A 12,447-nucleotide genomic window follows, 5' to 3' on the forward strand; every position below is an offset into this window, starting at 1 on the left:
AGATCTCCCTGGGTCAGACTTTCAGATTTCTAGCCTCCAGAACTATAAGAAAATAAATTTCTGTTGTTTTAGGCTACTTGGTTTGCAGTCATTTGCTGTGGCAGCCATGCAAAACTGTTTTATTCATTTTACTACTAAAATATAAACTTCTAGGACCTTCTACTCCTTCCTTATCACAATATTCATAGTATCCTTAGGGCCTAAGACCAACACTGGGACATAGGAACAAATTATTTCATGCCTATCACATTAATCAGTTATTTAATTCATTGGACACACATTTTTGAAGGCTTCCTATTTCTATTTGCTTGTTCAACAAATATCTGATGTAAAACCACCACACTCCAGGCACTGCTCTGAGCTCTGGGGATACAACGAATAGAACAGATAAAAATCTCTGCTCATGTCATTCTTACATACTGGTGGGAAATAAACACAAACGAGATCTTGATGTCTATTTAAATACAGTTTATTATCTATGAGAACACAAAAGAGAAAAACTAAGGAGGTAGAATAATAGAAGTGTGGTAGAGGGAGCTTTGAATTTTACGTAGACGGCTGGGAGTGGCCTCACTGAGGACGTGACATGAGTCTGTACCTGAGGGAAGTGGGGTGACATGTGGAAGCAGGTAGGCAAGCCCCGTAAAGCAGAAGGTAAGCACTATGCTGAGGAAACCAGATCCCACATGGCTGGCCAGGGTTCAAGCACTCAGGAAGTTCTCTGGGCACGAATGTGGCACCTTCTAATGGGGCTCAGCCTCACTGTTTCCCATTTCATCGATACCCCATCATCCAGTCCTCCAAAAACGTTTTAATTCACACACAAGCACACATATTTATCTATCCATCCCGTTAAGAAAATTAGCTGTTTTTGCTTTTCTTTTTCTAACTTGCCAGGGTGCTTGGGCTCACCAGAGAGAGACAGAGAGAATGAGAGAGCGAGGGGAGGTGAGAAAGCACCTCCCCCTTGGGGATGTTCACGTGACAATCCCTTCTCCATCTCTCCTTCCTTTCAGGATTTTGGGCACACATGCACACTTGCCTGATGAGTTTTTCAAGCTACACAGTCCAGGACTCAAACTGCGCAACTGGCCATGTGGGACCCAGCTGCCCTCACCACACTACCAGCTGGTCCCTAAAACTAGTTTTAATGATACACTAACATAAGTATGTTGTAAGGTTCAAAAGAGAATTTACTTTGATTTTTCTGTTACATTTTAGTTGCTAGAATTGGGCCTGGTACACAACAGGGTATGATAAATATTTGCTGAATCAATATCACAGAGAAAATGCAAAAATGCTTATACATTTTTATGTTAAAGCCACACATCTCGAAGAAATTGTGACTGCAGCAGGTAGCTTGGGCCTTTTGTTTACTAGTCCTTGGGGTTGGGGCTATCAGAGTTTGGAAAGTGTTACAGGGAAGGAGAAGTGCTCAGTATTTGGTCCTCATAAAGAATTTAGTGGTGTTCATCTACAGCTGAGTGAAAAACAATGTCGGGAGTCTGCCTCGTGTGCCTCGTGGTCTTCTTTTCCACCTCCTACTTCTCTCTCCCTCACTACATCGCCCCCCCCCAAAAAAAATAAATATAAAACATAAAATATAATATAATATATATAAGTATATATTATATATATAGATACATATTTTATATATATATAAAGCTAATTATCTCATAAAAGCAAGTAGATAGCTTTTTAAAAAAATGGTATGATATTATGTTTACTATGTTTAAACTATCAAGCAACCAACCAGTAGGACTTTTTTTTCCAACAAGTTAACCAACACAGTAATTTTTTTTTTTATACCTAAGGTGGTTAGAACTTTCTCATGATCTTCTTGAGAACTCATGCCCCTTTCTATTTCTCCAACCACTAAAATCAGTGGTTCTTCCCTCGAGGCAATTTGTATCCCAGGAGATGTTTTAATGCCCAGAAACATACTCAGCTGTCCCCACTGTGCTACGAGCATCTAGTGACACAAAACACTGCAAAGTATCCTATATTACACAGGACAGATCCAAACAAAACAAAGTATGTGCCCAAATGTCAATAATGCAGAGATCAAAAAGCTTGGGGCATAGTGGTTAAGGTACTAGACTCCCACATCGCCAACCATAGTTCAAGTCCCAGACCCAGTGGCTTAAAGTCGTACTAAGTGCGTGTGCATGCATGTCCAAAATCCCAAAAGGAGAGTGGAGGAAAAGGGATTATGGTGTGATCATCCCCCTGGGGGGTAATTTCTTTTTTTCTTTTTTGTACAATAAGGAATGACTTATTTAATAAATGATTTATGTGCAATCGATGATTTGGAAATAGTCCATTTAAAGCTTAACTTTACAGATGGATTGAAAACTTAAACACAAAAATATGAATATGTTCCTCAGAAAGCTAAACAAAGAATTACCATAAGACCCAACAATTTCACTCTTAGGTATATACCCAAAAGAATTAAAAACAGGCAATCACACAAAGCCAAAAGGGAGAAACATCCTAAATACTCACTAACTGATGAATGGATAAGCAAAATGTAGTATATCATATACTGGAATATTATTCCTACAAAGGAATAGAAAGGATTATGAATATGGGTGAACCTCAAGTACATTATACTAAGTGAAAGAAGTCAGGGAGAAAGGTTTAAATATCGTGTGATTCCATGTATGTAAAATATCCAGAACAGATGAATCCATAGAAACCAAAAGTACAGTGGTAGTTGTCAAGATCTTGGGGGAGTAGAGAATAGGCAATGATTATGTAATAAGTTGTTTTTTTTTCCCCGCTATAGGGCGCGTGCGCTCGCCAGACAGACAGAGAGAGACATAGAGATAGAAAGCGAGAAATCATCCCCCAGGGGGGATGGTCACGCCGCAATCCCTTCTCCTCCATTCTCCTCTCGGGATCTTGGGCACGCACGCACACGCACCCAGCGTGAGTTTTAAGCCACCAGGTTCGGGACTCAAACCACGGTCGACTACGTGGGAGTCCAGCGACATAGCCATTACGCTAACTGCTGGTTCCCATAAGTTTGAGGTCCCTTTTGGGGTTGATGAAATGTTTTGGAGCAAGTTAAAGGTAATTTTTCATGACATTGTGAATACACTAAATGTCTGTTTTATTTATTTTGTTTTTGTTTTGTTTCTTAAATTATTTACTATGCATTCACTGAACATTATCACAGCATACAAGATGCAGTTTCCCAGCCAAAATACACTGTATAGTGGCTTAATCTTACATGTTTCCATCACAGGTTGCTTTCCATTCCTTTTTTTTTTCTCCCACATGTTATTGGTTAACAAAATATCTTATTTAACTAATCTAACTACATTCACTTGCAAGTTCAGCTGATATATAAATATCTGTAAACAAATGTTTGATTTTAGGCATGAAACTGTGAGTAGAATGAATATATTATAAAATAGCACCTAGCTGAGGCTATAAAGCTTACTGTGGTCATTAAATAGGCTTTTTTTTTTTTTTTTGGGGAGGTTTTTGGTATAGGACAGGTGTGCACGTGTGCTCACCAGACAAACAGAAAGAGATGGAGAGACAGAAAGCGAGAAATCACCCCCTGGGGAGATGGCCACACTACAATCCCTTCTCTTCCATTCTCCTCTTGGGATCTTGGGCACACACACTCTCGGGCCCCGCGTGAGTTTAAGCCACCGAGTCTGGAACTCGACCGGTCGACTACATGGGAATCCAGCAACATAACAATTACACTAACTGCTGGTCACTAAATAGGTATTTTTTAATATGTTTTTTTTATTTCAAGAAAGGTAGTTTTAGCTTTAATAAATCAAAGTCAAAAAATGTTAAGAGAACCTTGCTTAAGACTTAAAGCCAGGAAGCAGGTTAGGATTCTGCTCAAATAGTAGTTACCTGAATCTGTCAACAATTCAAGAGAAGAAAAAAAAAATCCTTATCTCTGGACTACAATGCATAGAAAAAGATCAGTATTGTTTTGGTCAAATGCCATAAAATTCTATTTCATCAGCTCAGTCTCATGCACTTAATCTAATTTCTGTCTTGGTCCAAACTTTCCATTTAAATTCTGGAAGATAATGTTTAACTCTGGACTTGTCCCTACCATTAAGCCACCCATTTTCTTAGCTGTTTTTTAACTCTTATGGAGGCTCTATTGCGGAGTGAAAAAAGACAGGATATAAAAGAAAGTTATTGTATGTATCCATCTAATATATACCGACTATCAGCACTTTATGGTAGAGAGCAAAATATTGGAGGGCATAAAAGCAGTGAAAACAGCGATGATAAGACAGTGTGGAACAGGGCAGGAGAAGAGTATGGACAAGAATAGCAGGAGAATAAACAGAGAGGAATGACATTGGTAGGACACAGATATGGTTTATTACCTGTTGATGGTGACATGTATGGTATTCTCAACTGGACTGGTCTGAGAAGTATTTCATGTTGGGTAAAGTCTTTTTACAAGCACAATGATAAATAGTGACTGAAGGCTTGAAAAAAATAATTGGAATAATAATAGTAATGATCTGGAAAATAATGAAAAGCTGTTGGATGATGATAATGGGAATTATCATCTCTTTGTATTGACTGATATGCATGGTATTCCTTCTGGAAAAACAAATGTAATACACTGTAAAGTTATATGTCATGCGATGTAATATAAACAAGATTATGATAATAAAATTAATTTTAAAAATATTTAAAGAATCAAATAATTCTATGTACTTCACCCATGTTCCCCAATTGTTAATGGTTTATCACATTTTTTTAACCACATATCTGTCTCTCTATCATGAACCCAACTTATTTTTGAATACTTCTATGTTTGAATGTGTCTCCCGAAATTCATGTATGGAAATCTGGTGTGCCACTGTAAAGATGTTGAGGAGGGACCAGCAGTTAGCGTAATGGCTATGTCGCTGGACTCCCACGTAGTCAACCGCAGTTCGCGTCCGGGACCCAGTGGCTTAAAACTCACACTGGGCGCATGTGCGTATGTGCCCAAGATCCCGAGAGGAGAATGGAGGAGAAGGGATTGCAGCATGGCCATCCCCCCTGAGGGGTGATTTCTCGCTTTCTGTCTCTTTGTCTCTCTCTGTCTGTCTGGCGAGCACACGCGCCCTATAGCGAAAAACTCTCCAAAAAAATAGATGTTGAGGAAGACTTAATCCAATAATGGTGTTGAAAAGCAAGGCCTTTGGGAAGTAATTAGGTGTCATGATGGGACCCCATAATTAAACATTCATGGGCTTTAAGGGGACACAGACACATGTGTGCTCTCATTGCATCTTGCCATGTGATACCCTGTACTGCCTCAGGACTCCCCTCACCGAGAAAGCCTTCACCAGATGCAATCCCTGGACCTTGGCCCTCCAAACAGTGAGAGGAATACATCTCTATTATTTTTAAATGTCCTAGAATCCAGTGTCTCTGTTATTCACAACACAAAGAACTAAAAGAGATGCATTTCAAAGTAGGTTACTGTCATCAATACACTTCACCCAAAATTATTCAAAATGCACTATTGACTAAAGTATGTATTTGTTTATGTTAGTTTAAAGTAAAATTTACATAGTGAAATGCTCAGCTCTTTCACATACTATTTAAGGAGTTCTAACAGGCATATAAACCTTTATGAAAATATAGAGTATTTTTCATCATCTAGATAATTCCCTAAAGTCTCTACCTATTCATCTCTACGCTATCTGGGAAAACTGAGAGCTGAGGCCCTGTTCCTTGAGCCTACAGAGGGTGCTCACAGCACAGATGGGAGTGAGGCCAGGCCTTCCTGGCCTGCCTACCAGGGAAGGTTTAGGCCTCAGCCAGCTGCTGCAACAACAAGAGAGTCCCATAGAGGGCCGACAAGGGCACCTTGGCTTCTAGATCCCAGGTAGACTTGGGGTTATTCATCTCCATCTTCAGGCCACACTCCTCCAACAGGCCATAGGTGATGACCAGCCCCTCACCCTGCAGTGGACTGAGGAGCTCGGGTTTGAGGGTGAAAGGAAGGAACCAGGGATATTTGAAGTTGGGTTCCAGGATGCTTCTTACCTAAAAGAAGATTACAAGACAGTTCAGAACAGTCTTTGCAATCAGGAAGAGAACTTCTATCTCAAGGGTCAGAGGTCTTGATGATAATGGGAGGGGCAAGTGCTTTGTGTTAAGGGAACAGGAGTCATGTCCTGATCACATCTTATGATCAGTATGATCAAGCAATTGGAAATTATGGAGCATTGGTTCTTTATCTTTAAATGGTAACAAAGCTTACCCTGCATAATAGTGGTAAATCGTTGGGTTTCTATCTATATATGTCTATATAAACATATGTATTTATAGATACATAAATATGCAGAAAGAGAGAGCAATTTGCAAATAGATACTATGAATTAAAGTAGGAATCTTATTCTCTGAGATTTTGGGCCTGATGGGACTCACTTCCAGGGAAACTGAGGTCTCTAAGGTAAATTCATAGCCAATAGGCCTGTTCTACAGAGGAAGGTTGTAGCTGGACATTTCCAATGGCCACACTGGGATCAGACCTTCCCTCTCAGGGCAAGTCTGTGTCATTTTCCACTCAGAATCATTTTTATACCCAGTTCCCTCAGCCTCTTCCCTGGACTTCTGGTCCCTGGGGATTTCTCACCAACTCCTGCTGGTGGAGCAGGATCCTCTTCTTCATGGACTGGGCCAGCAGGTCAAGCTGAGTGTCACTCAGTACTGGGGGGAGGGAAGACAACAGGAAATAAAGTGATGAAGAACCCAGGCTTTCTTCTCCCATTAATCAGGAGAGCCTCTGAGAGGAGAGCTCTGAGGCAGAACAAACCCTAGTACACCTGAAGCCCGAGCTCCCTTCCCTGGAAAGTCCCCCTTCTGCTCTTAGAATGTTCCCAGGATGATAAATAACATGGTCTAGGAGATGAGACCTGAGGTTAGCAACTTTCTAGGCCTCAGGTTGGTCTGGAAGACTTATATGGTTGTGTGGAGACTTATCACAGATAGCCCTCCTGACCCTGGTGAGCGTGTGATGTGAGGATGATTGCAACATTTGAAGGACTTTGGAGAGGTGACATGTGCAGTCTTTGCAGAGGATCTGGGCATCAACCTTGTGACTCTCACTCTTCACCAAATCACTCTTACCCAGTATGGCTTGAAGGAGATAAAGAATGGTATCTGTGTAGCTCCATTGCCATTCTGAGTCTTTTCGTATTTCATTTAGGATCCTGCCAGCAGGGCCATCCAAACTCTCTGAGCTTTTCAGTTCCAGCTGTAGGTGACAAGTATGATTAGTGATAACAGCATCATAATATATGATTAGTGATAACAGCATCATAATGCCTGTGTCTTCTGTGTTTATAGGTGGCTAACCATTGGGGTTGAGGTTAAGTGTTCTCTGCCTCCCCTAGGGTATTACAAACTCCCTCTATATAGTGGGGACCAAACTCCCAGGCCCTGGTCACTGTGCTTGGAACCAGAATTCCCAGTGTCTGACATCCTCCTCATTCCTTTGAAATCTTGCTTATTCCTCCTTCCCCCTAAATCTTGGAAGCCATTTTTCCTAGACATTCCCCTTTATGGGACTGGCAGGTGATATAGAGGTTAAGGCACTGGACTCCCATATGACTTACTGCAGTTCAAGTCCTGGACCTTATGACTTACTTTCTCTCTGTCTCTCTCTACTCAAATTGAATAATAAGGATGATGATGATAAATGAAATTAAATAAATGATTCTTAAGGAAAAAAAAAGACTTTCTTCTTTACATCTTTGATCACCACTGTGCAGCCCACTTACCATGGCCATCAGGCGGTACAGAGCCTCTCTGTTCTCAAGCATATCCAGGATATTATAGAACAGGACATCTTGAACAACTTTTGAAAACTGGGCCAGGATGTCCATTTTCCAGGAAACCTCCCCTTGCAGTTGTTTGAAATCTGCCCTCAGATATCAACACCGATCAGAAAATGAAAATAACATCTGATTAGAACATCCTGGAGATGATAAGTCCCTCACCAGCCCAGCACCTCTGTTTCTTTAAGCTGCTGACCAAGAACATCTCTACTAATGGCATAGTGAAACTCTGGGGACAGGTCGCAGGGGCTAAAAAGATGGACAATCTCTGGGACCTGAAAGAAGGGGAAGGAATAGAATACGGTGAGCAGAGATGGCAGTCCTGAAAAGAGTTATTGCATGTGGGAGAAAATGACTAAGCAGTCATTTCTGGGACATGTGAGGAATACTGTGAAAACTGATGTTGGGTTCCAGAGATGAAAAGTTTAGGTGCTCTAGGATTAATTTCCATATGTCTTGAATGAGGATATTATGAGGAATAAATGAGTTTATGGATATCAGGCACTTGGGACGTATGGGCTCTCCTTACTATCATCCACTTGTGCCTGTATTTCAATGTCTATGAAGAACTAACCAAGAGGTGGATGTTGGGAGCTCTCTGCATCTTCCAGAAGGCTGCGGGTGCCTAGGGTGATCTGCCGAGAGTGCAAGATCACTAGATAGGCAGCTCCTGAGAGGCCAGCATTTCTGTTTGGTTCAGTGCTGCATCGTCGGTGTGCAGGATAACTCCCGCTGCCCAGGAGATCCTCAGTGTTGTATACATGTTGGAATGAATGAAATAAGTGGGGCTGAACAAAGTGTAAATTTGGAAGTATATGTCAGTTTTCTGACTTGCCTGAAGCCACCAATATAGGAGCTCAGCTAGCAGTTTCCCATCCAGAAGCCCAGTTTTCTTCTTAACAAACACTCACCTTGCCAAAAGGGCTCTTCTATTCTTCCTAGAAAGAGAATCACAAATGACCATCTCCCCAGATTTGTGTTTGAGATACTTTAGAGGGTTCTGACTTGCTACTACATCCTCCCTCTTGCTTAAGCTCTTCCTGCCCCCATGTCAGTTTATCCCTCAGCCTCCTTGGCCTCCTAGACCATTCCCATTCCACAACATCTAGCAGTCACTTCTAAGGCTGTGGTGGAAAAAACAGGGGCAATTTGTCCTGTTTGCTCAATGTGTACAAGATGGAATCCCATTCCCACCTCCACCAAACTCATACTCACCTATCGGGCAGATGTAACTGCTCAGGTAGATGGGAGCTTTCATGGAATGCCCCCCACCAAAAAAAGAAAAAAGAAAAGAAAAGAAATTGAAATCCCCACTAAATAATTCATCTAAAAGACATAGTTTCTCCAGCCTTCTGCCCCTGCTTTCCTTGACCCCCTCCTCTCCATCTACCCCGACCCTTTGCCCAGGGCCCCAGATCCCAAGGCCTTGGTACTGGCAGCAAAGGCAATCAAGAAGGTTTTCGTTTTGGCAGAGTGGTCTGGGGAGAGATCCAATTCTTCTTTCCTGGCTTCATAATCACCCACTCACATATTTTTAAACTCATCCCAAAGAATTTACCTGTAAAGAGAAAGAGAAGTGTGGACTTACTAAGAGTTAGCCTCCTTCCCATCTTCCTCTCTTGGTCTCACCTTCCTCACTACTCCCTTCCTCCCCTGATTTCTCACCTGGTACCACCAGTGCAGCTGAGAGATATCATCAGCCCCATGAAACCCCAGTAGACTCTCCTTCCCCCACAAACCCACAGCAGCTCCAGTTTTCAAAGGAGAGAGCTCATGTTCCCTGTGGCCCTATGGACTGTAGATGGTCAAAGGCTGGGGAGAATGGCAGGCCATGGAGGAACCTGGGAGGGGAAGGTTTTCCTATGGATTCAACGAAGGGTGATCCCCCAGTGGGGCTCTTACAAACATCTAAATAGGGTAAGGACTCTGTAGGGCCAAGGTAGAGGCAGAGAAACTGCCCGTTTCTGGAACTCACGTTCAAAGGTTTTCTCCTTAGCATCAGCTGGGATGACCGTAATGGCTGTGTAGAAATAAAGCAGAGTTAGAGCTGAGTTTATTCTGCAGTCTTCTCTAAGCCCTGCATCTGTAACTTGGAGTCACCAGGATCAAAACCTATTGGGTTGCTTGTTAAAACTATCACTGACCTAATGTCATAACTTCCTGTGGTTATGTACAGTTTATGTTGTCTCAGCACTCATTTTTAAATGGAAGCCACAAACAGGGCTCATTCACTCTTGATCCAGTTTCCAAAACTATCCCCAATGCAAAAAGCTCAGCAGTGGGCCAGACATAAGAACTGAGAGTTCTCTCCAGTCCAGTGGACTGCACTCCTCACTTCCCCATTATTTTAGACTAACCATTCAGGTGTTTGCTGGTGAACTCAGTAACCCACCCTCTATTCCCCAATATGAACTCTAGTGGTCACACCTTCAGCTGTCTCCCTGCCTGCACTTCTCAACTCACAGGCATACTGTGTTACACCCTCCACCCCACCCCAAGGTTTGTAAGTCCTAAAATAAAATGAAAATATCACAGTTGTGGCTGTGTCATTAAAGCCCTGCCTGCAACCTGACCCTGACTATGAGACTCGGGCTGGGGAATACCTTCCTCGTGTGCTTCTGTCTGTGCCTCAAGGGCTGCAGGAAACAGTAGTACCAACAGAGTAGACAAAGAAACACCAAGAGTTTCATAAAAGCACGTCTCAGTCACTCTTTGCAGGATGCCCTGGAACCTGAATGTCCTTGGAAGATATCCACCGTGGGAAATGATTGTGTCCTCTAATATGCTAGAATTTCCTTTGTAAGGAAAAGAGATCAGGCCTCCTCTCACCCTGGTCCTGCAGGATTTTCAGTGTCATCCTGCTGCCTTTTGTCTCCTGTCTGGCCCTTATCAACTCCCAAGTTGGCGTTCTCCCTGGGTGATGATCCTAGCCTGACACCAACTATGTGTCTGGCAGAGTAAAAGAGCCCATGAGGAAGACAAAAAGGTTTTCTAAATGTAGGAAAGTGTGAACTGAGTGAAGTTGGAAGAAAAGCTAACCTCACAGTGGTTCCTGAAAGTCACATCCTAGGGGGTGGGTAGGGTGAGGCATCTCTGTTTACACAACTCAGGCCCTTGACTTAGATGGACAACTAATCCTGACAAAACAGAAAGAGCAAATGTTTAATAGTTGGCCATAGCCCTCACTGATAAGTTCAGAGAAAAGCAGAATCCCAAGGAGGCTCAGCCACATCTCACTCTGGCTGATGTGAGGAATGGAGGTGAATATCTGGTAATGCAAGAAGCAATGTACCCCCACCCTCTCACCTGTTTCCTTCCCCTGGCCTGAAGTAAGCTCTGTTCCCTGCCACCATATAAAGTCCTTCACCCAGAATCCACCTACAGTTATCACCACTCCCGCTCACTTTCCCTGCACAGCCAACTTCCTGAAAAAGCCATCCACACTCTGTATCCTCACTCGCTCCCCTGGCATTCACACCTCAGCCACTCCACTGAGGGCTGTGCTCCCTGAGTTCACCTGGCTCAGTCACCAATGAACGTCAACCTGATTTTCTCTGGATTCTACAACATTGTGCTCTATGAGGTCTCCTTTTATTGGTTCATTTCTTTTTACTTTTTGAAGTTCTTTGGATTTTTATAATGATGATGATGGTATTTGTTGAAAATGAGGCTCCTTTTCTTTCTCTCCCTAAACTAAAAGCATTTTGTGATTCACCTTGACCTTCAATAGCAATGTCATCTCCTGGTGCTCTCAGTAGGAGTTTCTGACCTCTATCTACAGTGTGAATTTCATCTTTGCTCCTACTCATTAGAGAGCTGCTTGGGCACAGCTGATCGTTCTCTGTGTGCAAATGACACAGATAGTCTGTCCACGTGGAGTCTAAACCTAGAGTTGTAAGTTGGGGGTCTGTGTATTCTGAGACTAGTGAAGGAGAGAGAGAAGTAGATACAATTCTGTATTGTGTTCTTAGGGTATTATGTCGGTGGGGACCAGCAGTTGGTGTAATGGCTATGTCGCTGGACTCCCACGTAATCAACCGCGGTTCGCGTTCCGGATCTGGTGGCTTAAACTCACACCGGGCGCGTGTGCGTGCATGCCCAAAATCCCAAGAGTAGAGTGAAGGAGAAGAGATTGCGGCGTGGCCATCCCCAGCTGCACGGCCCCTATAGCAAAAATATCTCAAAAAAAAAAAAAAAAGAATATAAGGGTATTATGTCTGCAATTCTGCTTGTGATGGTGCCATTGTGACCTTGTGGGGCTTTAATGTAGGATTAAGGGTAACCTGGCAAGGGCTGCATGGCTTCCTCAGGTGAGCTGCAGAGAGTGACAAGACCTTTCTTTCATGGCTAGAGATACTTGGGATTAGGGCCAGACTTTGCAGGCGGGGAAAGAGAGAGCTGAGAGCGTGGCCACTAGCACGATGCATGTGCTCCAAACACTGAGAAAAGTTGTCATCCATTTATCTGGACAGACAAACCAGCAAAGGCTGCCTATCAATGGTCTTTCTCCTCTTCTTTCTCTTCTCAGGAGAAGCAGACACCCCCCTCCCACTCCCTACCTGCTTCAGCCTCTGCTCACTCCCACCTTTCTCCCTGATGATCAGCTTCATCC

At 42.9% G+C, this 12,447-nt stretch overlaps 1 protein-coding gene across 1 annotated transcript; it reads right to left on the bottom strand.

The window, feature by feature from the left end:
* Window positions 1-5,676: 5,676 nt before the first annotated feature.
* Window positions 5,677-9,093, bottom strand: LOC102476103 (gasdermin-C). The gene is made up of 6 exons (XM_027775007.1): window positions 9,051-9,093; window positions 8,747-8,773; window positions 7,779-7,918; window positions 7,126-7,252; window positions 6,632-6,705; window positions 5,677-6,039 (listed from the first exon to the last, which is right to left on the bottom strand). The coding sequence occupies exons 1-6, from the start codon at window positions 9,091-9,093 to the stop codon at window positions 5,800-5,802; spliced, it is 651 nt and encodes a 216-aa protein (XP_027630808.1). The 3' UTR covers window positions 5,677-5,799.
* Window positions 9,094-12,447: the final 3,354 nt, after the last annotated feature.

This window comes from Tupaia chinensis, unplaced genomic scaffold, assembly GCF_000334495.1.
Source record: "Tupaia chinensis unplaced genomic scaffold, TupChi_1.0 Scaffold000513_1, whole genome shotgun sequence".
NCBI lineage: Eukaryota > Metazoa > Chordata > Mammalia > Scandentia > Tupaiidae > Tupaia > Tupaia belangeri.